Genomic DNA, 26,465 nt, shown 5'->3' on the forward strand with positions numbered 1-26,465 from the left:
TTATTTGTGCAAATCTCTTTTACTTTACTGTTTCCTTGTCTCTCTGTATTTAACTGTTTGAACGAAAACAAGACTATGAGAGCCTAATCTTAATTAACTAGTAACTATCTACACGTTCTTGTTTTAGCGTCATGCCCAAGTTTGCTCTAAAGTTTTATTCATTTTCACCTTTATTTTTAGTGTAGTTTTAGTATGTGCGGTTATTAAGCCTTTTCATGTCAAAATCAAACAAAAGCCATAGCAGGGTTATAAGTAAATCTGCGGAAAATAGAACTGGAGCTAACAAGGAATATTGAAACAGAGTTGGTTGAAGCCAAAATACTAGCATTTTGATGACAGCTTGACAAAAATGAAAGTGTGAATCTTTGGCTAGACAAGTCAATTTTATCATTTAATGTGTTGTATAACTTAAGCTGTCATTAATATTGTTGTTAAAGAGACTAATAGACGTGGTCTACATTAACCTGGTAAAATATGATAGCTTAAAATGGTGCTACTAATTGATTTGGTACGCTGGGACCTTTGGAGCAATAGCAGCACTCTGTAGCAGCAGGGTTAAAGTAATAGGCAGTATTAAAAGACTAAGCATATAAAACAAGTCTTGTTTAAAAGTTACCTAAAACCAAAAGTAAAAATATAACTTGACATTGCTGAGACTTCAATGTACACTTTTCTGACTTTTGTTTGGGTGCCCTTTTAATTCAGCTATGGAGAATGCTCGCTGTGAGAAGTAACTTCAAATGTTATTATTATTTGTGCTTCGGTCTTTAAAAGCTGTGCAGTTTTGCTGATCAGCATGAAGCAGCCAAACACGTAAACAAAGACTTTGTCTAATTCAGTGAAGCAACTTTTGCATTTTGAGGCGAGCCATGATGAACTCGACGAGTATTCAGTTGCTTGTTTATCTAAAATTGGCGTAATCAGAGAAGCTTTCTGCATAGGCACTCAGGACCTGATAGATGAACTCATACTGCGTCTACAATACACAAAGCGAAAGTATCAGATCACATGTCATGACAACTCCCACACTCTTTTCTTAAATGCACTTTCAGTTTGTTATTAAGAATAAATAGAATTTGACAGTAAAATCAAAAGCTCTGAAATCAGTTTCCTGTCCACATAATTGCCTGGTGATCATAATCACAAGAAGATGATTCTGCTAGTATTGTAAAATGATTTAACAAAGAGGTCAAGTCTTATAATAACCACTAATAAAAAGCCATCAAAAACTGAATAATATGTCACAAAATAAAACGCACAGTTTATGAACAGTCCTGATAGCTTTACAAATACGCATTAATCCAAGCAATTTCCAAGGTTAAGAAAAGCGGATTGAACTTCAATTCGAAATCTGTAAATTCTCAGCAAAAAAACAAGAAAGCCCTAATATGACTTTTTTCAAAACTTGACGCGTGATAAATGCTATTCAAAATGTTGGTGCTGAAACTAACTTGGTAAACTTTTTCAAAAAGCTAAAAAGAAACAGGTTTTTTCTAATGAATACCTCAACACTTGAACAGTTTATATATTAAATACTTTAATTATAGTTTTGGTCACATATTGGTACACTCTCCCATTAACGGAAAGGAATACTGTTAAGTTGGTAGTCTCTGATCTAAAGGTATTAACATGTTCATATATGAATTACCAAACTTACAAAGCTTGCAATGAACTGAGGTCGTCTGTGTTTAGCCATCACAACAGGGTTATAGACATCAGCCTCTTGTTCAGCTTTGAGTTTCTCAATAGCGTTATAAGAGGTGATAAAGGTGCCACATCGAGTCGCCCCATTGCTGCAAGTATAACTTCACAGCCTTGAATCTTAATTTTAATAACAAAATCGATTTAAAGTGTTAGCTCATAGGTGACAAGTTACGAGTTGAATCGTGTAATCATATTGAGTGACCTCTGTATGCACATATGATGTGAATTCAGATCTAGTTGAACATAAGAGTGTTCTATTGATTGATAAATAATACATCTCATTAAGTACAATCAAACTTTCACAAATTAAAAAAGTATTCAAAGACTGTAAAATATAGAAGTATCAACATGGGCCGTTACAGTTAAATTAAAGTTTGAGGTAGAATGGACAAAGTGAAAGTATATTTTATAACCTTCAAAATTTATCCTTTTTGTAAAAACTTGACAATAAATTCAAGTCTAGTTTTTAAAATATGGCGTTTTTCTATGAAAATACATATAATTCAGCAAGCTAAACTAATTAACTTTCAGATGAGATTATTTTTGGTAATCACGTTTTACTAGAATAAACTTATGGCAACTACGCTTTCTAGATAAAAGACTTTTAAAACTAGTAATTATTTGGTCACATATTTGCCTGTAAAATGCACAACGACCATCCTTTCACCACCCAAAGGTTTCAGAATACTGTCGGTGTAACAAAAACTAAAACATACTTGCACATGATGCAGAGCCTGTTGTTTCCTGTTTGCTGTTGTTTTTTCTCGAGAGCACCTTGTAATTGGAGAATAGTCTCAAATGAAGGAATATCTGTGTCCCATTCTGTGGCAACTATAATCTTAACGCTTGCTGCTTCCATCTGTAACTCACAAAAACAAGCCACAAAATATCAGTATTGACATCACAATATTGCCTTGTTTAAATAACTATCTAATGTTTGTATGATTGAAACTTTAAGATACTCACACTGTGACTGAGCTGTGAAAAAAAAACAGACAGAAAACAATTTTTGATTACTAATTTTTTTAGAAAAAATTAGAGAAGAAAGTGAAAGTAGACTCTGGAATAATTGAAAGTGCAAGTAAATGACATATCAATAAGTTCTATGAAAAGAAGATATGAGAAGCAAGATATCTGGTTTGGGTGCAATAAAAAATGACTTGAAATAGTTGAATTAAAGATACAGAAATATACAGTTAGCTTTATAGCCCAACTATAACTCGCACGGGTATTAAAACAGCTTGTAAACAGTTGCAGGTAATGTAGTTGCCTGCCACGTGCCATTAGCCTGGCACATTGCCAATGGCTAATTTGAACGAGCTGGTAACTGTATTGGTAAACTTACTAAGAGCAGTGAGAGCCATATTTTGTGACATTGCACCACAATTTAACGTAATGTAACGCAGTGTGGTTCTGTGTATTTAAACTTAGTCAACCATTCATATCGCTCAGTAAATTTAATGAATTTGTGTAGCTCAATTGTTAGGTTACCACCTAGTGAAATGGAAGTTTGGAGATCAAATCCTCTGCAATACGATTTCTTCATTCCAAGATTTTAATAGCTATAGCTAGACAGACCAAATCTCAGACATACACTGAATTTTATAAATATATATGTAAACAACAAGTTGGTTTCGGCAGAAAAAATGAAAAACATTAGAAAGAATAAACATCTTGTAATAATTATAGGTATAGTAAAATGTAACATATGCAGATTAAAGTTTACCTGTAAAATGATTGCAAGATAAAATAAACTAAGATATATATATTAGGCAATTATTAATCGGATAATTTAAACTTGCTTTTAATGCTATTACTTATTTCCCTAAAAAGAATGTGTGTTCTTGATAATGAGTGACTTACGCTGCGTACACTTGTAATATGCAAGGCATTCACAGAAACTAATTGTAGTGACTTTTTGGAAAATCATTTGTCCTTGAATCTTTCTATTCAGTTCTTTATCTCAGATGCTACTCATTTCAATCACTTAACTTTCAGGGTTCATGACCTCTTAAACCCAGCAGGATTGATAGAAGGTAACTAGCAGCACCAACTTACATTCTCATGTTCAACTCTCAGAGAGATCTCTGTCAGTTGGCCAGACTGTTCAGTGTCGATGCGTGAGATGGTGTAGGGTTCGGCAACTCCGCTCTCACCATCATTCCTCGGATAAAATGATACCTACATGTAAGCAAAACAAGAGCTCTACTATGAGTGGCTATTTTACCAGTCCGTTTTAAAGGTAGCATAACACTAGAGTCTTAATTTTCAATAACTATAAATTTTTGATTAATGTGTAAAAGAAATACATAAAAAATGAGACGCATGTTTTCTTTTGTATTCATAGTTATAAAACACTCAACACAGACATTTGGTACAAGGTCCACATAAATTAATCTAAGCATTCACAATCTCTCCTTATGTTAATCACACAGTCAAGACATGCAGTGCACCCCTTTCTACTTTAAGGTTGTTCTTGCTACTTAAACCTTAAAGTTGCAAGAACCGCTTCTCAAGTACTTCTTGCAACTTTAAGGTTTTGGTTCTTTTTGTACATCTGCACACTAGTAGGTACAGTTTTATTTTGTTGTTTTAAAGCAAAAATTCCAAAACCCAGTTAGTAGTGTTTCACAAATTCCTACCTGTGCTCCTTCAAGCTGTGCAATCACGTTTACATTTTGGTCAAGAACCATTTTCCAAAGGTCAGTCACAGTGTTAGAGAGAGGCAGCTGGGTAGCTATCCAATGATTCCTTTCTCTATAAGCCTAAAAATTAATTGTAATTAACATGCTAATGGGGACTAAAAAAGGTTTCCGCAGTTACAAATTTTGTTTTACAGCTTACACATATGGAAATATTTTACAAATAATTGCAAAGATGGAAACTTAAAGCACATAAATTACATAATTTTTTTTATTATATATTTCAATATATCAGGGTCTTGGCTTTCGAATGAGCCTATATCAATACACAAAGAATAGTAGAACTATGAAAAACAGGGTGTCAAAACTATGTCTTGCAAAAACACTTGGTTCAAGTTCTCAAAATGCGATGTCACAATTATTATTTAGCCTTAGGTAGTCAATCCCTTTTGCTGCCATTGAGGCTGCGCTTTCCTGTGACAATCGGTGCTGTTAAACCCGGAGAGCGCTAATAATAAACTAAGATTCTACATAATCAACAATGCCCGGGATTGTGCTAAAACCCGACCAATACAAACACATGTTCTGGATTAATTAATTATGCTTCAATAAATGTACTGTCATTGATAAAGGTAATGAAATCACACTGATTAAATTGTGACCTGCGGTTGCGTGGCCGTAGGCCTATATGTCAATTGCACTTTCGCGAGATCACGCAATGCTTGAAATTAATAATTAGTTTCAAGCATTGCGTGATCTCGCAATCTGATCTGATCTCGTGATCTCGATCTGATTATTAGTCTGTCGCAACCTTCAAAACCACAATAAAATGAGAGGGCTAGTGCATAATAGCATCGGAAAAACATAGTATGGTGCTTGGAATCCGAGTTATTTATCATAGAAATAATCTGTACATAGAGAGCTAATGACACTGATTCCTTTGTATTTTTCATTGGCTCTTTGGAGTTATCCTATTTTTTCCTCAGCGTCATTATCGTAGTTGATAAATATAAGCGGTAAGCAAAAATAGGCGGTAAGACCACACAACACCGCATATGAAAATTGTGACGCCACAATTTCCGAGCCTATGCCAGTAAACATTTTTGCGGTAGATCTCTGGGGAAATCCTATAAACACCAACCATTGTCTGTCTCACCATGGTAAACCATAGCTCCTTCGCAAGCCAAGACTCTGGTGTATTGAAATATACAATGGAAAAATTATGTAATTTATGTGCTTTAAAAAACTAGAGACTAACCTATAACTTATAAACTATTTGAGCAATAAAATATGTTTATGGGATACAAAAGAGCACCTTTAACTGTTATCAATAGAGCCTGGCTGTTCTACATTCACTAGCAGGACTACTAAAGCAGAGTGTACATAACAGTTAATAGTCTCGCAACACTTGAAACAATGTCAGCCTGTGAAAGTAGTCTAAGTATATCAATGACTACCATCTTGCGCGTAAGCATGTTTATGCAAATGCAACTAATTTTATAGAGCCATATTCACATGAGAATTTTCAGTCTTCAGCTAATATAATGGTTATTTTAAAGTGTGAATTGAAAAAAATCACAGTCAAAGTTACTCACAAATGACACGTTTTCATTATAGCGCTTTGAAAATCAGTAGCAGGTTGACTTAGTACAAGTTGTTTTTTTAATTAGTAAAGTTATAGAAATTTAAACTATTGTAAATATAAAAAAGGTGTTCGGTGTGACGGTCATTAAAACTTATTAAAGTTGTGTGCTCTTACATGTTTTGATATAAATAGGATGATTTCAGAAGCAAGGCTTCATAAAAATAAAAACTTTGAAAGCTGAGATCATTTGGTTTGCTTAGGCATCTTAAACAAACAAACGTTCAAGAAGTTTAAGTTAGCCACTTGTTTCGATTTTGACTATATTTATTTGTTAGCCACTTGATTTGATTGACTATATTTTTAGCAGCAGACTGTTCAATTATTATAGCAATATGAAATTTGTGGTAAATGTTAAAATACGCGTACTTGCTATGCAGTAGTAATGAAAGATCCTCTAGTCACCATTTTATGTGAATATAACTCACTGCACAACCAAACTTTATTATTAGTTTATTAATTATATATAGTTCTATACATTTGACTATACATTAGAATAAGGGCCATTATGTTGAATGTGCTCAGTAGCTAATTATTATATGCATTACTCAATTATATATATATAACATCTATAACATGTATGTAACATCATATATATTAATATAATATTTTCTATTTCATATTGTTAATATATGGTATTTCTATTTATAGTATAACAATACAATTAATATTATAGACAACAATAAAATAATATTATATACAGTATGTTAATACAGATTTTAATAAATTGAAACTGTTAGCTCTGTACATGTATATATATGTATATACATGTATATACGTATATACATATGTATATATATATAATACATATACATATATATATATATATCTATATATATACATATATATATATATATATATATATATATATATATATATATATATATATATATATATATATATATATCGAACAATTTAAAAGAAGATAAGAATTTTGACTATTATATTTACACTACTAATAGTTTCGTGTTAAAAACACTCGTCAGGTGACATTCATTTATGCTCAGAAGCTTATATATACATAGGAACATACAAGCTAGGCAGTGATCTTATAATGAGGCATGCAAGCACTGTAAATTCACAAATTGATGACAGTAGTAGAAGGGCAAAGGCTAAGTAATAAAATTCTAAACAATAAATGGGGTGAGAAATGCTAATCTATTAACTGTTCGTTAGCAGAAATTTACTTCAGCGTCTCCACCCAGATACCATTTTGGACTTTTTATTCAGTTTCGCCATATGTGGCTTCTACACAATGTAGAATTTTTCTCACAGGCACAGTTCGAACTTCTTGGCACCATTATTGTAAGCTGCTGATCTGTGGATAATATTCCATTTGATGGTATGCATGATGTTTTTATCTTTGAGGGACCATACATGTTTGCTTAACCTGGGTGCTGATCTTTTGTTGGTATTGATGAAGGAAGACTTGTGGTTGATGTACCTCTTCTTAAACATATTTTCGGTTAATTCAATGTAAGTCTCTTTATTGTTATTTGTGCTTACTGTAGCTTGATATATAATTTGCTCAGTAAGGCATTGACCAGTTCAAAGACATTCGGTAGATTGTCTGCAATTACAGCCTGGGTTCATATTGTTTCCAGTCTTGGTTGATGCTATTTTTTATTATTGCAGTTGTTAATGATACATTTAACGCTTTTCATGCAAGTATAACTAATCTTTACAGCGTTTTTTTTAAAGATCTTGTGGAAGTTCTTATACAAAATTCTACATTATGTTCAAGCCACTTATGGCGACACTGAACAAGAATAGATTCGGATTTCGACACTGAAATCCGAAATAGTATCTGGATGTAGATTTGTGAATTAACAGTGCTTGCATGCCTAATTATAAGATCACTGCTTAGCTTGTATGTTCCTACGTATATATAAGCTTCTGAGCATAAATGAATGTCACCTGACGAGTGTTTTTTAACACGAAACTATTAGTAGTGTAAATCACGGGCTAGCCGAGTCACGCACTCAAGGATTTTCGCCACGCACATACAAAACAAAATCGACTAGGTAGACCCACTTTTCGCAGTCTTCCGCACGAATATTCAAAAATCGGCCAAACAAAACCTACTAATAGATGAACAACCTATTAATGTATCCAAATACTTCATATAAAATAAGCCAACCAAGTTACATAATGGTTAATACCCATTTTGTTTCTGGAAATATGCCTGCCCACGGTTTTTGGCCAAGAATAACCAGGGTTCATCATACACCAAAATGTCTCTTACGAGTTTTGGAGGTAGCCCGTTCTGTTTATTAAGTTCGGGCGTCCATATAAACACCCTGTCTCAAATAGAGACTACAATGTAAGCTAATCACGACACCATACAATACCTACGCGCTAGTTGTAGTAGTGGAGTGGTAGTTCATTGACGTGTTCACGATTTATTCAACGCGTGATCTTGATTTGCTAAAAATAGTTTAAGTTTCGGTACGGGGAAAATGGACCCACCCGATAATGTTAGATAACGGACTACTTCTGGAACCTGTGAGAGACATTTTGGTGTATAATGAACACTGGTTATTCTTGGCCAAAGACCGCGGGCAGGCATGTTTCCAGAGATAAAATGGGTATTAACCATGATGTAACTTGGTTTGCTTATTTTATATGAGGTATTCGGATACATTAATAGGTTGCTCATCCATTAGTAGGTTGTGTTTGACCGATAGAATTGACATCTGTTAGTATTTTTGAATATTCGTGCGGAAGACCGCGAAAAGTGGGTCTACCCTGTTGTTGTTGTTTTGTATGTGCGTGGCGAAAATCCTTGAGTGAGTGACCCGGCTAGCCCGTGGTGTAAATATAATAGTCAACATTCTTATCTTCTTTTAATTTGTACTATATGCACTGCCTTTATGGCATTGAGCACTTTTTAGTCAGAAGATTCCCCCTAGATATATATATATATTTATATATATATATATATATAATATAGTGAAAAACTCTATGACATGGTAAAGCATACAACACTATCTCCAACAAGTGTAACCTATGCTTATCGCAAAAATTCTTTATTATTTACAGGACATCACTAGGCACCCTTAATAAATGTAACAAGCTATTATCATCATGCAGAGACTTATCTAAGTTTTTGCTATGCAATTGTATCACTTGACTATTTCGCTTTTGGTTTCTCTACCCTCATCCTATTATCAGCTTATCTAAATCTACATAACAGCATACTGCTGGTGTATAAAATTCATTTTAGACATTTTATCTGAAGAGTGTGATACTTACTGTACCACATGATACTATTAGTAATAAAATGTTTAACTAATAGAGTGAAGTTCCACTTATACATGTTTTATATATATATATATATATATATTATATATATACATATATACATATATATTTATATATATGTATGTAAATATATATATTTATAAATATTTATATATATATGTATGTATATATATATATATTTATATATATAAATATATATGCATTTATATATATTTATATGTATACACACACATATGTGTGTATACATATACATAAATGTATGTGTATATCTAAAAGCTTTACTTTAAGGTAAAAAGGATACTCACATCAACGAGGATAGCATTGATGTACATATCGCCCCGATCACCAGAGTACAAGCTGCTATGTGAAGCTACAATATGCAGTCATCATAATCAAACTTTAAAATATGTACAAGAAATTTCTAATAGTGACAACTGCTTCTTTGTACAATCTGGACTTTTTAAGTACAGACTATATTTGCTTATTGGAACTGTAACAGTTTTTGACGGGCACTCCAAGATGCTTTAGGAACTTGATTAAATGTTGTTGCTTTCAGTAGCAATAGAATCTATGTTCATAGACATTTACCTCTTTTCATGGAATAATTAATCTTTGTATAAGTAAGAGATAGTGAGGTTTGAACCACTCGTCTCCATCATAAGAGTCGAATATTTAACTAACAAATATATACAGTGTATCGGGTTATTGTATTATATTTAATCAATGAGCAGATAAACACAATCAGTAACCACTTTCACTCCAACAAGCTGAAGTGTCACTTAAAGATATTTTCTGCCCTGGTAAAAAGAAAAATAGCCAATAGTTCCCGTAGATCACAGTGTTTAGAGTAAAGCTTGCTTTTATGTGGCTCACAAAAAATTTCCATAAAGTTCATTAGTTTAGAAGAGGCATGTATTTTTTGACCTGCAAACTAACCAAGATTTGAGACTTTGATTGTTTTATACTAAAAGATCAATATTTTTTCACACTTACAATTTACATAAACTAGCTGATAAACCATGTTAGGCAACAGCATACCTGTTTGATTCAACGTGTTTCTTTCTTATTGACTTGCACTTGAAATGTACATAAACTAATTGATAAGCTAATACAAGCAAAAACATACATGCCGAGATCAATATCTTTCCCTTACTTATTTGCACTTAAGAAATACATAAAAATTCCATTGGATAATGTCAGGCAACCATCTATCTGTTAAAGTCATGCTGGTGTTTTTAGCACAATCCTTTTAGGCATGAATAAAAAGTGGTTTTACTATAAAAACTTATAATTTATTAGAAGGAGGATTTTGGGTGGCCATTGTTCAAAGAAGTAAATTAGTTGCGACTGCATCGTAAAAGACGCGATTCTGCTTTCTCATTGACATCTCTCTAGAGTAGGTTTTATACTGTCGCTTGGTTTTGAAATTAGAAGGCATATGTACCCCACTATTTCATATGTTTGCATGAATGCACTCTGCAAACAGTCTTTAAGAGTACTTAGCACTGTATTTCATAGTACCTTGTGCCAAATAACATGCGACCTAAAATGCAAAATGCTACACAGCAACTCTCAATATATGTCACTGCAACTACATGGCAAGCTCACTATATAACAGTCTATGCTACCCAATAGCTGTCACAACATGCCCCTTGACATGAAATATCATCTGATAATAAACACATATACCACCTAGATTTAACTAACAGGTGACACCACATCAAGTCAGGCATTGCAAACAAACCGAAGTTGCTTAATAGCATGCATTACATGGGCATAACAACTGACAGAGCACCTGGTATACATAGAACACCTGACATAACAGCTGACACCGTATAACACTTAATATTGCATAACATAATTATGACGCCATGTAAGACTCAACATACTATTTGAAATAACACTACATAACTGACACTACGTACTACACGCCACTACACAATATCTGACATGTTTTAGCACAAGATGCAATCTATTTAGCACGCGACGCACAGTGCCACAAAATACCTGGCAATAATTCAGAGAATCGATTTTTCTCTCTGTTTTCTAGAGTTTTTCCCACACTCCAGTCAAACTTGGCCAGCTCTACTTTCTTTTGTAAGTGCTGCAGATGCAAACAAAGCATTTGACAAAATAAATTCAAAGGAAATACTATTGTAACTTAGTAGTTCTTTGAAATTGTACCAAAAGGTTTGGCTAATATATTAAACATTTTTGTAATAAAAACTTTGGTTTTGTAACACTAGGTGTCTGTACCTAAAAATTGAAGCTTTGATAACCAATCAAAGCTAAAATTCAAAGCAACTTTCTTTAAAAGAAACTGAGTTCAAATGACTGAGAGCAAGTTTTGCCTCTTCTATTTTGACAACATGGAGAACAAGATCAAACATCAAAAAATTATCGCAAATAAGTAATTTAATTAGACTTTCATAGCAGAGAGAATAAGTAACATCAGTTACATGATCACACAATTTATAATCCTAACTTAACTGTTCCGTAGATATACAACAAACTTGCTTTTTCAATAGCTTTAAAGCACCAACGTTTTTCCGAATAAAATCCCTATATTTTTACCATTAATGCTGAAACCATAAAGTGTGATTAAACGATGTGCCATGCTGAATTTAACTACAGCTTTTTACTAAGAGATTATCATAACAACAATGATGCAAAATGCCGAATAAATATTGTTTTACAACTAAGCTTTTTACCACTCCTTGTTGTCTGCACAGAAAATATTGTAGCTGAAGCAAATACTAAAAAAAGTTGATAAAAATGAATTAATCTATGAATGGCTATAAACTAACTTATTTCTTAAACAAAATTGGAGCACCACTCACTTAATAAGGAATAGGTGAAAGTTAACTAAAATTGTTTCTGCCTATCAAAAGAGTATTTTGTTCTCTCATGTGTTAAAAGAAAATATAAAAGTTTCTTTGCAACTTATCTTGAGTTGGTGATACCCAGTCACACTGGAAATAAATTTATCTTGTAGATATTGTCTATGAATTGAAACAACTATATTAACCTTTTAGCTAAACTCTGTTTAAAATTGTCATTGATTAGAAAATTGACAGTCATAAACCTGCTGATAAGCAACTCTGTGAACCTTGAATACTACATAAAAGCCAAGGATCTACAAACTGTACCATGCACTACCAGCACTATTATTGAGCAAGCTCTGGAAAGTACATGTACGACAGTTTAGAAATCCCTATATTAATGAAGAAAGTCCCACAAATCTCTTCCTCAATCTCTGGGTTCAAACATACACTCAGTAGGGACACCCAATAGATACACCCAATGGGGACACCCAATGGGGACACCCAATGGAAAAACCCGAGGGAAACCACTAATGAAAACACCTGTCGGTGAGACACCTGAATAAGATGAGAAAACAGGCGCAAAAACAGGCGCGGAGACAGGTTCGGAAACAGACGTGGAGACAGGTTTGACAGCAGGCGTGAAGAAAGGTGCAGCAAAAGGTGGGGAAACAGGTGCAAAGTCAAGCGCGGAGACAGGCGCAGAGACATGCGTAGAGAAAGACACGTAGTGTATTATCACTTACCAGAAACTCTTTAGCAATGACATCATGTCCTGGCTTTCGGTTGGCCAATTTAGTTTCAAGGCCAGCAGCTGGGCAAACAAAGTGTGATGTAACCAGAAACTCAACCATTGCCTTATATAAGAAATGATATTGTTCCTACAAAGATACATAAGACAGAAATCGTAGTATACCGTTGATACAGTTGCCTTTACATTTTAAGGTTACACTTTCATAATAATAAAATGGGTTAGCAGGCGTTCTCTTCCATGTGACTGACACTTATCTGCTTGTAATACTGATTTCAAAGATGATTGTGCAACATCAGCCGCTCTCACAAGTAAAAATCAGCTAAACTTTAAATTCTAAAATGTTGGCTGAAAACAAACTTCTCTTTCGCTAGTTTGGTGTATGTTGAATAGAACACTTGACAGTAAGGTTTCTCAAGTTTCTTCATGCACTTCAAAAAAAAAGATAACTTTTGTACCACAAAATCATTCTTCGATCAAGTATTATTGACCTACCACTTTCTGAATCATGCATGGTCGTCGAGCTCTCATTTTTTTAACAAAGCTGAACGCATTCACTGACTTCTCTGCTGTCACTTGTCGTATGAGTGTATCCATTGCTATGTAGGTGCCTGTCCGCCCCACACCAGCGCTATGTAAATTTGCATTAACCGTTAGCATTTCTCCCATGGTAAAAGGCTTTTAAGATAGTGGTGTTTTTAATTATTTTATAGTAAATACACTCGGCTTAGATATTGCCTAAATACCAGCTGAAGAAATGGATAACAATTGAAAATATATTTAGCAGGGCTGTGACATCATCAACGACTGAAGAATAGTGCTTTGAGAGCCAAAGTTCACAAGTTAGGCTTTAAGGTTATGAATGGTAAAAGCCAAGGTATGCTTAGCTGGAGTCAATTTGCATCACTTAAGCTGTATTTAATGAAAAAAACAAGATATTGTTTTGCTACTATGAGTGAAACAACTTTGGACTTGTAAAATGGAAGGATTAAAACATGTTTAACAAGAGAAGTTGTTAATGGAGAACAACAGCTATATTAATAATGATTTTTGACAATGATATTCCGTATAACAAACTGATATTTGCGCAGCCTGTAGTAACATGCTCTAGCATTCTTGTCTCACCCTCCCTATAAACTCTCCTTCATAACTATTTTTTTCCAAGCCTTTTTTTCTTAGCCTCTCCTTTTAACTCATAAGACTCACTTTACAAACCAACATCGGTTAACCTGTCCTTACAAACTTTCCCTTCTCAGCTTAACCATACAGTTTCTCATTTATTTATCATCAAAACCAACCTTATTTTAAAAGCATTGACACACATTTTCTTAAATTCAACAACATATTGAGAGCCGTTGTCTAGTACAGTTTGATAAACACAGTAAATTGCACCTGCAGTGGACGAGCCTCAATGTGTCCTTGTGGCGGGTTGTGAAAGCTCGGATTTTAGAAAAGAAAGTCACATAAGGACAAATGTCAATAGGTACTCCGTGGTCTGGCCAAGTCAAGTAATTGAAATGCTTGATGCTTCTAGTCTGGCCATCCTATAAACAAACAGGAAGGGATAAAATTTTGCATATTTTGAATATTTTACATAAAATGAAGTATTATATGTTGTGAGCCAAACTGCATCAACAAACTTTTAACCCGTTGAGTTTAGCTTGAATTAATAAAGCCGAAAATAAAAAACGGTTTGATTTATTGTTGTGGAATGTGATCCATTGAGAGCTGAGCTTAGGGCTGAGCTAAGCCGAGCTGGGCTGTGCTCAGTCAGGCAGAATAATGAGGTCATAGTTTTGCCAAGCCAAGCAAAAGCCAAGCCAAGCCAGAGCTGCGCCGAGTCAAAACCGAACCGAGCCGTGCCGGGTCCAGCCAAGTAGAACGGAGGCGGAGCTTACCAGCTATATAAGCTCAAACATTTGAGTAGAAGAGCAGAGCTGTTCTGAGCTTGTTCTTGGCCTGTTACTTGAGCATGTTTGTACAACTTATGAACTAAGCAGAAAATATATCTATAAACTCATGCACCGAGTTTTGTACTAGTGGAGGAAAGTGAAGGTCGCACAAAACCTTTACACTGGTGACAGCAGTGGGATTGCTGACGATTCTAAGAACTCCACCACAGGATTCGCATCAAGATCATTGAACACTGGGATGATTACTGGACTTTGGATAAACTGGGCAGCCAGAAAATCAGCGAAACGGCTCCTACTAGAAGAACTTCCTGACAACAGGAAGAAACCCAGAGAGAGCTGTGGAAAGTATTGCGGTATCGGACTTAGTAGATGCACTGCTCTAAGAGCAGAAACCTACTAAAGGCTTCGACAGGACTTACCTGAGGAGGCAGCGTGCTCCTACTGGAAGAGCTTCCTACGGAAAGAAACACAGAGAGAGCTGTGGAAAGCCTTTCGGTATCGGACCCAGTAGATGCACTGCTCCAGGAGCAGAAACCTACTTAAAGCTCCAAAAGAATTTACCTGAGAAGGCAGCGTGCTCCTACTAAAAGAACTTCTTATGGGAAAAAACTCACAGAGAGCTGTAGAAAGCCCTGTGGTATCGGACCCAGTGGATGTACTACTTCGGGAACAGAAACCTACTAAAGGCTCTAACAGGAGTTGCATGAGGAGGCAGCGAGCTCCTACTGAAAGAACTTCCTACAAGAAGAAACCAAGAAAGGAGCTGACCGCCACGGACACAGTAGAGGCACTGTTCTGAGAAGAGAGCAAAAACCTACTGAAAGCCAGACATGGCCAATAGGAGAGCAAGAAGTGCAGACCCGAGTCCCGACCAACTAGTCGAGGTCCTAGGACGAGTACTACTGATACCAAGGGCTAAGGAACCGGCACCACATTTTAAGACTCCTTGGTACACTAGAAAGGAAGATGTAAAGTACTTCATCACTCACTTCACAGAAGTAGCAGATGCCAACCAGTGGATGGAAGGAGCAACCCTATTGCACCTCCGAAAAGCACTGGGCAAACAGGCTGAGGACTGCGAACTGGCCGAGGAACTGGAGACTAGTTTCAACGCCCTTCGGGCAAGATTCGGGCTATCCCCCAGGCAGGCGCTAAGCTAGCTCAGCACCTTTTAGCGAGAGGAAAGGACGACACTTTAGAAGCATGCTATGGAGGTTGAGAGGTTGGTTCGCATTGCGTACAGGGACCTACCGAATCAACACTGAAATAGTATGGCTATGGAGACTTTCCGCAGTTCACTAAGGGACCCTGCCTTGCAGCAACATATGTTGACTGTACATACGCCCATGCTGGCTGACGCTGTATGAATCGAAAACAACTAATTCCAGATTCAAGGAGGCAAGTGTAAATCTATCGGATCTTTGGTACAAACCCTGGAGGAAGGAACCTTCGACAAGGTGAACTCGGCCAAAACTGATGTTATAGGACGACTAGCCCGGCTGGTCCAAACTCTCACGGACAAAGTGGAACAGCTCAGGGAGTGGATTCACACTCCAACCAAGAGGAGAAGCCAGCCAGCTACCATTTGCAGAAGATATGGGCAACCGAGGCATGTACAGAATATTTGCCCTCACTACACCAAACCGGTCTCGGGAAACAAAGAACGGCCGCAGCAGTAGCTCCGACTACTGGCTGTACCAAACTCAAACAACCCCGGAAACGCAATAGGACTACACGGGATTCAGTGACAACAACGGTTGGTCGCAACCAGTAAGGACTAGGCCGAGAAAAATTTGTGCACAGGAAAGGCATGTGGAGACACGAAACTACTACCAGTCTTTAAGTGAGGCCAATTTGAACATTGCAACTGTCCCGGATACCGCCTAGGCCCCTCCGTGCAAACGGCAGAGACGTAGCCCAAAACAAAGGAAGGTGACCCCCAAATCCTCTCCATCCCAGACAGCGAGAACCACCCCCACTGGACCGAATGGTTGGAAGCCTGCCCTAAAGGCGGCATGGCCGAGCTCTTCATCGCCTTTGGGATTGCAATCACAGGGGCTGTGGGTTTACCCCGGATGTGGGACGGCCCCAAAAACTGACCCTGCCCCACCCCAAAAAGGAAGGCTCCCAGGCCTCCAGGAAGATGTCCTGGAAGGCACCACTAGGGTGCAAACCCTTAGCCGACCTCACTCCACCAGCTATTTCCTCCCAGGCAAAATAGAGGGTAGGCTCATCTAGTTTCTTTTACACACAGGATGCACCACAAACCTGATCAATAAGCATGTCTTTGACCAATTGCCAGGAACCGTACGGTACCAACCCAAATAGAGTGAAAACCATAGACTATTGGCTGACTAAACACGGCTACGGGACCCCCTTCTACGGGATAATCCGTCTGGCCATCCGCCTGAGGGATATAAAGACAGAGGAAGTCTTTGTTGTTAGCCATCTGAGCGACGATGCTATACTCGAAATGGCATTCTTCATGGTCTATCAGTGCTCTCTCGAATTTGAGGAACCGGTGGTCCAAGTGGATGGCAGACAGTTAGTCTGCACGGATCGACATGGCAGGCTGCTGCAGAGCAAGGTACAGATGATAATGGGGGTAGTGGTTCCCGCCTGGACAGAGATGGCAATACACTGTTGCATCACCATGCAAAATTACTGCCCCATGGCACTGATCAAAAGATTTTTTGACGGACCTCCCGTAGCAAGTAGCCTGAATCAGCAGGGACCCAAGAGATAGGTCCTTATCCGCTGCATGAATGCTAAGGAGCGGTCATTGACTTTTCGGTCCGGAGCACTATCAGCACTTACATGGGAGTGGAGACCCCGCAGGTCAAAGAGGATGATCCCTTACTGTGTGACCCTGGTCCAACTTCAATCGATGGAGTGCCAGCTCAACTTGAGGAGTAGTTCTAGTCGGCCAGGCCAGACTGTGAGGAAACGGGCCAAACGGCGAGGTTGGCTTCCTTGCTGAGTTGATGTGCCACTGTGTTCAGTATGGGTGACAACGACGTAGGAAGGACCACCAACGTGGAACATTCCATTCCACTTAAGGAGGGCACCTAGCCAACCCCCCACAGACTTTAGACCGGAGAAGGAAGCCGAGGCTGAAAGACAGGGTCAGGATCCGCTTAAACGAGGGTGTATCGAGCCAGCCGGAGGAGTTTGGAGCTGCCCTATGGTGTTCATCCGGAAAAAGGACAAAAAGTGGCGCTTCTGCATTGACTACCGGCATCTAAACGCCTTCATCGAGCAAGACGCCTACCCTTTACCCAGAATCGATGACAGCCTGGATGCCCTGTCCCGCAGCCGCTATTTCAGCACGTTCGACTTGGTGAGCGGGTACTGGCAGGTACCCCTGGATGCAAAAGCGCAGGAGACGTCGGCCTTCTCGACACAGTCGAGATTATGGATATGGAAAGTGTGGCCTTTCGAACTGACGTCCTCCCCCGCCACCTTCCAAAGACTCATGGATCGTGTGCTACATGGCCTCAACTGGAGAACGCTGCTACTATATCTGGATGATATTATCGTCATTGCCCCGGACTTCGATACGCATCTTGATCGGCTGAAGGAAGACTTCCAGAGACTCTACCAGGTCGGACTGAAGTTAACGCCATCTAAGTGTTAACTATTGCAACCCCAGGTCTGCTACCTGAGCCACATAGTGAGCCAGGACATAGTCTCTACAGACCCCAACAGGTTGAAGGCAGTCACAGATTGGCCAAGCTCGCGCGGGGTGAAATAACTACAGGGATTCCTCGGGTCGGTCAGCTACTACTAACAATATATTCCAGAGTATGCCACTATAGCGCATCTCTTGCACTGACTGACTGCAAAAAGAGAACCCTTAAGATGGACGGAAGAGGAATAGATCGTATTCAATGCACTGAAGGATAGTGTCAGCGCCGCCCCGATCTTGGGCTACCCAGATTCCCGGAATGTAATCCACTAAAAGCTGAGCTTAGGGCTGAGCTAAGCCGAGCTGGGCTGTGCTCTGTCAGGCAGAATACTGAAGTTGAGGTTTAGCCAAACCAAAGCCAAGCCAAAGCCAAGCCAGAGCCATGCCGAGTCAAGACTGAGCCGAGCCATGCCGGGTCCAGCCAATTAGAACGGAGGCGGAGCTTACTAACTATAGAAGCTCGAACATTTGTGTAGAAGAGCAGAGCTATTCTGAGCCTGTTCATTGCCTGTTACTTGAGCACTATTGTACATCTTATGAACTAAGCAGAAAATATATGCATAAACTCATGCACCGAGTTTTGTACTAGTGGAGGAAAATGAAGGTCGCACAAAACCTTTACATTATAATGTATAGCTTACAAAGAATAACCAACAACCTATGATATAAAATGCTAGAGCAAAGGTACTGTGATTTTACAGTAACAAACAATCAGAAGTGTTAATAAGCCCCTGTCTGAAAAATATAGAAACATCTGGTTTGAATACCATGTTCTCTTCTGTAAATATTGGCATGTCTAGCTTGTAGCGGCTTGTTCTGAATGCTTCTGCGATTGCTCAATGCCATTGGCTAATTCCCTGAGCAAAAAAATCAGTCTTTGCTTCTTTGAAAATGTAATATAAGCTCCTATTCTGGCTTTATTATAGAACAATGCATATGCTCGTTATGATAAGACTTATTGAGAATGACCTTGAGCATATCATATCATGAACAAAATTTTAAGAAAGTATTTATGCAAATATAGACTGAAAAGCAAAATTGTATAGAGACAGGCTGTTTGCATCTCATACCTTTGTAACTTGAAATGTTCTAAATGTGAAATCAGCCCAAACTTCTGGAGAAGTCTGTGATACTTTAATATCTCGAAACGTCATCACATCTCCTGGGTTATCTGGCCAATATTGTACGCACTTTTTCTGGAACATGTAACACATTACAGTGTATATAATTGATGAAACATGGCAGATTGATTATCTTCTCATCTTTTTTATCCAAATTTATTTATAACTTTCAATCTTATATATTTCAATCATACATGGAAAATTTTACAACCACTGAAAATATCAAAAAAAGATCTTGGTTGTTCATATTTATTGACACTGTTTTATACAAACAGCAATTTTTCACAGTTTTCCTACATACAGTGAAACATGGATAACTCGCCCTCGGATATATCAAACACATGGTTAACTTGAATGGATTTGCTTGGTCCGTTCCCACGCAATGATAAATGGCTTTATATAACTCAACCTCGGCAACGTTATCTCGAACAGTTTTTTGACGAATTCACAAACGTGGTTTCCGTTCAATTTATTTCGAAGGAGTTTCCACTAGTTGCGGAGCTGAGACTACTCTGCTTTCTTAACAAAAGCGCCTTTTATACGCGTATAGTGTATATATAATTTCCCCCGTACCATATAATGGAACCAAAAAATAAATCATATAAAAATGATTAATAAGGGTTGCTAAGACGTTCGCTTAGTTACGGCCAAGCTATAAACGTTAGAAGGTATTAGTGATAAACATTTAATAAAGATAGACACCGCATGCAAAATACATATTGTAACAGTGATTATATGCAGGTACATAAAGATAAAATGTCACAAATAGGCTCATGGCTTGGCATCCGCTACAACAGACATCCGCTTTACGATGGCATATCGCAAGCAAAGAAAAGCGTGGAAACCTTCTGACAAACTTAAAGTACTCGAGGAAATCGAAGCAGGACAAAAGCTATCAGCATTATCAAAAAGAGAAAATCTTCCAAAAAGTACAGTGTCAACAGGAATTAAACAAAAAGAAAGAATAAGATCGTTATGTGACCAAAATTCATCAAGGCTAAGAGATCGTTCAACGTCGCACGATGATTTGTATGGTGTATTATTGACTTGGTTTAGACAAGTGGGTAGTGAAGGCGTACCTATCGATGGGCAAATTATGTTAGAAAAGGCTAACAAGTTTTTAAGGACTATAATAACTGTTTGAAATTTATTTATACAATAAGTCATACTGTTGATTTTTGTCAAAAAAATACCTTGTCACAGACTACACTCGATAAGTTTTTTACATGAAACAACTGATCAGATGTAAAGCATGCTTTTTGCATTGGTCATAAATGTTTACTTATGTCCAGTTTTAAAAATTATCACAATAGATATTTTTCTATTGGACTGAGAATTGTTTACAGTTTTAGGTGATGTGACTGACAAAACATTTGAAGATTAAAATTGGCAAAATTGATCTCGAGTAAAACACTCAAAAGAAAAAATGTTTTCTGAGCGTTTTAACCGCAATTAGGTTTCGCCAATTTTAATCTGAAAAAGTTCTGGCAGTCACATCACCTAAAACAACACACAAATCTCAAGTGTATAAAAATATCTATACTTTCTGATAAATACTTTAAAACTCTACATCAAATGCCCTTTAACTTACAACAAACAACCTATACTTTAGTTTTATATATACATGTAGTTTGTACATGTATCTACTGATAAATACATTCACTTGTGACTGTGCTCTGATAACTTGAACGCTCTGATAACTCAAACACTTTCGCTCGGTCCCGTGAAGTTTGAGTTATCCATGTTTCACTGTATATGACAACAGTTTGCGGCTCTATGTATAATAGGACAGAAGTAAAAGCTCATCTTGGGCAGCGGATAGTAATATAAACATTGCAAGAACTACCTTTTTATGCTCTATGGCACCTGTTACCATGACTATTACTCTAATTTTTTGCTGCCAGATCATAAGCCAGAAATCATCTACAGTTGTCTCAGTGGGCCCTGCAACAGTTGAAATACTAAATCTTATGAGATTTTCAAAGCAGCAATAGCAGCTAAAGCTACAAATTTATGACAGGGCAAAATTCAATTTTCTTAAGAAAATATTATGTAGCTAGGTATCTAAATTTTAGAAGAGTTGGCTAAACTAAGTTTCAGTAAATTTATAGAAGCGTTTTAAAAATCAGTCACCCTTGACAAGCTAAAAAAGTCTAACACATCATTGTGTATTGGGAGGAATTTTTAGTAGGTAAAATATGGACTATGTTTATTTGTTTACTGTAATCTATTACGAAGCATACGATCGTCACTACATTAATCGCAACTAATATCTACAATTGACGAAGTTCTCATCACCTAGCAACACTATTAAGTTGGAGGCTAGCGAGCATTTTCATTGGATAAGGACTTCATTGCGTGCAGAACTCAAGCAGACTTGTGAAGCAACGCTATGCTAAAGCATGAAGAAAAGCGCGATGTACACTCATTGTTCAGTTTTAAAGTATCAAGCCTAAGTCAATAGCTGTTGGTCAGTTTTCTTAATTAGGTCAAACTCTAAAAGGACCAGTAATTTTTGTAAGTAGAAACTAACTTACTTACTAACTAACTAACTTACTTATATTATCTAGTTTTGAAATTTATTACAGTTATAATTGTTCTTTCAATTTACATGTAAACTCTACTAACATGATTGACAGCACGATGTCTTAAGATTAATAAAGAACCAGAACATATATTTTACTATCCGTTGATTTTACTGGATACGTACAGAGCTTTCAATACAATCATCATTATTAGAAGTTGCATGATGCATCACTAACAATCTGGTAGCTTGAAATCTTAAGCTTCTGCACCAACAGTTCTCAATATTTTAGAATTTGTTTTAATTATCGATAGCCGTTCCATACACACTCATCAACTTCCTCTAATATACTAATATCATAAGTATTCAAACTCATCAATCTGTCCTAATTGCTAAAAGATAATTTAAAGAAAAAAAAATAATTGTTGCAATCAGTGCTCGTTATAGAGCTTTAAGGATTTTAGGAAGTAGTTGAGTGAAAATATCAGGGAAGCAAGATATCGGCATAATCACTAATGGCTATTTACAATAGGTATTATCAGCAGCCACCTGCTGTGCCTGCAAAAATGGTATCCTTACAGGTACAGTCCTTCAAATTTACAGCTAAGAAAATGTGATCTATGGTATTAAGTAAGTCCGCTTTAAAGAGCATTATGAAACCTATGAGTAAATATTTAAGTCAAATAAGATAGCAGTATAATCACTAATGGCTATTTACAATAGGTATTATCAGCAGCCACCTGCTGTGCCTGCAAAAATGGTATCCTTACAGGTACAGTCCTTCAAATTTACAGCTAAGAAAATATGATCTATGGTATTAAGTAAGTCCACTTTAAAGAAAGCTAGGAATACAAGAGTCATTCTGATGAGAAACTTAGCTTGACATGCATGATGATAGTTGCAGGTGTTATTGCTAGTTTAGCAGCAAGATTACCTCAAAATTAGCACAACACAGTTGCTCTTACCTTGTGCAGCAATATATGTAGTCTCTTTCTTATAGCCCTATAAAGCAGTAAAGTGGTAAATAAAATACATAAATATAGTAAGACATTCTGAAGGTTCAATTTTGTTGACCATAGCTATGTTAAGGAATTCTATGCTGAACACATCTAAGACACCCATTTAAGCTCTTTTTGAAAATTTCTTAGATTTATCACAAAATGAGCTGTATAATTTGATGGGCTTAGTGTTACCAATTATTTTCAAGTTAAATTATTATTTTGAAACAATTTTTACATTTGTATATAAACAAGTTTTTGAGTTAAGCTGACTTTTAATAGTCTTAACAGATCTATAGGAAGGTTTCAAAACTACACCACATCAAGATTATCAATATCAAGTAAATAGTAATAGACCAATGAACAAGCTAGTTACTAGTACAGCTAAGTGTCCTCCTAACTTAAGTAGTAAACAAAGGCTCACTGACTTGATCAGAAAACTGCTAACAAGCATTAGCTTGAGTCAATTGTTTTGTTTTCGTTTTTAAAGGCTCAACTCAAATGTCTGAAATAATACTAAACCTAAAAGGACAAAACTGCTGACACACCGGAATGTATGACGCATTGATGTAGTCACTAGACATCTTGCCCGCAGCGTGATCAGGCTTCAGCTTGACTCTGTGACTATCAGCTTAAAGAGAGAGGATATTAGTTCACAGATAGATAAGAACGTAAAAGGAAGGTCAGCTATTTATATAACGATTACCAGATACATATAGCGATAGCCTATTTGCACCACAAACAATAAACGTTTGTGCGTACATGAAAGACATTTGCTGTAAGTGACCACACTTAAGCTCGTCCATAGATCATCGTTGTGCATCACTTGACAAACAAACGATAAACACTGAAACTATGAATTTTATCAAATCACTCAAATTAACTTGGAGCTATCATAAGTTGTTTTGCTAACATCAGCTCATATTTTAAATGAATGACAGACTGACCCGGATACAATCCCTTAAAACGACTCTTTCCCTTATTTTTCTCTAGCAGTGCCACATCCATAACTGGTTTGGGCAGGGCTTCCAGCATCTAAAAAACTTCAAAGTAAAAACCAAATCTTGCATGAGCTATTTTACCTGCTTAAATCAGCCTGAGGCTAGAAAACTACACGGTTTACAAAGTTAGCAAGAACTGAAACACTTAATTAATAATAATAAAATTTTTAATTTAATTCACACTTAGACAAGCCATCAAACCGGAAGTGATGTAGTCTCAGTATGATCAACAGAAAACGGTTCCCTCCTATGCATTGACCATGCAAGGGTATTTAAATAAAATCACAGCACAAAGTTATGTACTTTTCAATAATATAGTAGATGTAAAATCTAGAAAAACATCTAGCTACACTATATGAAGAATCAAAACTAATCAAGTTGTCGACTAAAAAGCAGTCGTCTTTGAACAGTCCAGACTATAGAGCAAAACCTAAATGTGAACAGATCAGTCTAAATATACATATGTGTACATAGTGATTTTCAAAGAGCTGAATGTATATCGATCACAGTATGCGCTAATTGAAGTACATTATGTCTATAACAAAGATTTTAGAAACAATATTTGAATTAGTACTTAACTGCAATGAAATGATGCATATATTTTTTTGGAAACTGATACAAATAAATCAGTTTAAAGTTGACTTGCCTAGAATAATAAAAAACAAAAAGAAAATTATTTACACCATGAAACTGTTGCCATACAAAACTCCCGGTATCAATCTTAAAGACCAAACTCTAATTACTACTACGCTACAAAAAATTGCAGGGTGTATCTTGTCAGAAGCAGATATGTACAGAGTGGTTAAAAAATTTAGCAAGTGTTAGTGAAATGTTCTACATAATTAATTTTGAGCAATTCTATAATTGTTTTTACTGAGTCAACCTTATTGATTACAGTTGTTTCAACTAGTGAACTAACGCAATGTTCATTTTATTTTGCAATGCTTTTAGTGAGTTTTAAAATCAATGAATATTTTGGTTACAGCATTTTGATATAAGTGATAAGAGCATCTCTTTAAAAAATATGTACAAGAAAGTAGTGCCTACGAAATTAGTTGAAAGTACTATTATTGTCTCATCAAGATGGCATTGAATATATCCTAACAAGCAAAAACTGGGTTACCTCAAACTGAATGTCTATAGAATGACTTTGATTAGTGATAAACTCTTCAAGGTCTCCCACTGGGATTTTCCACATTGATTCATCACTCAGATTAGTGTAAGGATCATCACTCGCACCATAACTTTTGCTCTTCGCTTCGGATGTTGATGGATTTCTTGCTACAATTTTGGTAAATTTCTTGCTTAATGAAGCTGCACAAGAGAGCTGTTAACATCCCACATTGATCGCACATACATATTTCTAAATAAGCACATATGGTTGAAGCCAGTAAAACACTAGCACATAGTCAGCAGGCAAAGAGGTCATAACAAGCTGCATGCACGATCATATAAGAAGAAATTAGTAAGGAGGCCAAGGACCAATGGCATGGTTACAGCCAGCTTGGCTGACAAGAAGAAGTTGGCATGACTGAAACCATTTGGGCTATTAAGGATAAAGTTGGCTTAGTTAATAAGGCTATAACTGGCTTGTCACTGATCCACGAGGGTTGGAGCTTACCAACCAAAAGAGAGTATGTATACAATATAGGGAGAGCAAATGAGCAGAGTAAACAGAGATCTGCTGCTAGTCTCTCGCATGCAAGTCATTTTGAGGGCACGCATTGAGCTGAACTGGGAACAACATTATATAAGTTATTGCCTTTGTACTCAAGTGGTTTTATCCGTGTAGAGCAGTAGAAGAACACTGCAGTTTCCTGTACACTCACACAAGATGGATGATCTGCTACACTGCTCCGAAATGCTTGGCACAACCTAAATAACGCTTGAAAAAACTGCCTTCTGATGCTAAGAAAGCTAGCTAAGTGTAACCAAAGTTTTTTTGATGCATTGAAGGAAGGTACCATAGAGAATTTTTGCTTTATTATACATGTATGTACTTTTAGACTTTTAAACCACTTATTTAATATACACATATCTGAGCTTAAGCAAAGCAACAAGTTCGTTTTAAATATAGCCATGATAAAGATTTTGAAAAAGATAAAGTAAATTCTCTAATAAATGTACCAAATGGTTTTGGAGCTTTTTCAGATACTGAAGCCGTTTCCTTAGCTGATGCTGTTAAGGAAATTGGAGAGGTAGTGAGTTCTTCTCTTTTGTTATTTCTTGTCAAAGTTTGCGCTCTCCTACAAATACAAGGTAAATTTGGACTAGCGATTTATTGTTATCATTTCCAAGTGTCTACTTCTAGATAATTGCAGAGACTGGGTAGGTTATGAAACAGAAGTGTTTTCTTAGAGAAATATAGGTCGACCAATATAATTCTGTTAGCACC

At 36.6% G+C, this 26,465-nt stretch overlaps 1 protein-coding gene across 1 annotated transcript; it reads right to left on the minus strand.

Moving 5' to 3' along the window:
• Nucleotides 1–901: 901 nt before the first annotated feature.
• LOC137400418 (receptor-type tyrosine-protein phosphatase alpha-like) lies at nucleotides 902–25,780 on the minus strand. The gene is made up of 17 exons (XM_068086747.1): nucleotides 25,696–25,780; nucleotides 25,194–25,384; nucleotides 24,017–24,104; nucleotides 23,618–23,700; nucleotides 23,037–23,073; nucleotides 21,394–21,491; nucleotides 19,497–19,622; nucleotides 14,218–14,369; nucleotides 13,321–13,456; nucleotides 12,821–12,955; nucleotides 11,260–11,356; nucleotides 9,558–9,622; nucleotides 4,347–4,469; nucleotides 3,763–3,885; nucleotides 2,421–2,563; nucleotides 1,658–1,793; nucleotides 902–976 (listed from the first exon to the last, which is right to left on the minus strand). The coding sequence occupies exons 1-17, from the start codon at nucleotides 25,778–25,780 to the stop codon at nucleotides 902–904; spliced, it is 1,893 nt and encodes a 630-aa protein (XP_067942848.1).
• Between the last annotated feature and the right edge of the window lie 685 nt (nucleotides 25,781–26,465).

Source organism: Watersipora subatra, chromosome 7 (genome assembly GCF_963576615.1).
Source record: "Watersipora subatra chromosome 7, tzWatSuba1.1, whole genome shotgun sequence".
Classification (NCBI taxonomy): domain Eukaryota; kingdom Metazoa; phylum Bryozoa; class Gymnolaemata; order Cheilostomatida; family Watersiporidae; genus Watersipora; species Watersipora subatra.

What these genes read in the sequence shown, in the direction of transcription:
- LOC137400418 (XM_068086747.1), bottom strand. Translation starts at nt 25,780, where the DNA reads ATGACTTGCATGCGAGAGACTAGCAGCAGATCTCTGTTTACTCTGCTC. An exon ending in GAACATTTCAAGTTACAAAG is followed by an intron (nt 14,370 to 19,496) that starts GTATGAGATGCA and finishes GTTTGTTTATAG; the next exon opens with GATGGCCAGACTAGAAGCAT. An exon ending in CACAGCTTGAAGGAGCACAG is followed by an intron (nt 3,886 to 4,346) that starts GTAGGAATTTGT and finishes GCTTACATGTAG; the next exon opens with GTATCATTTTATCCGAGGAA.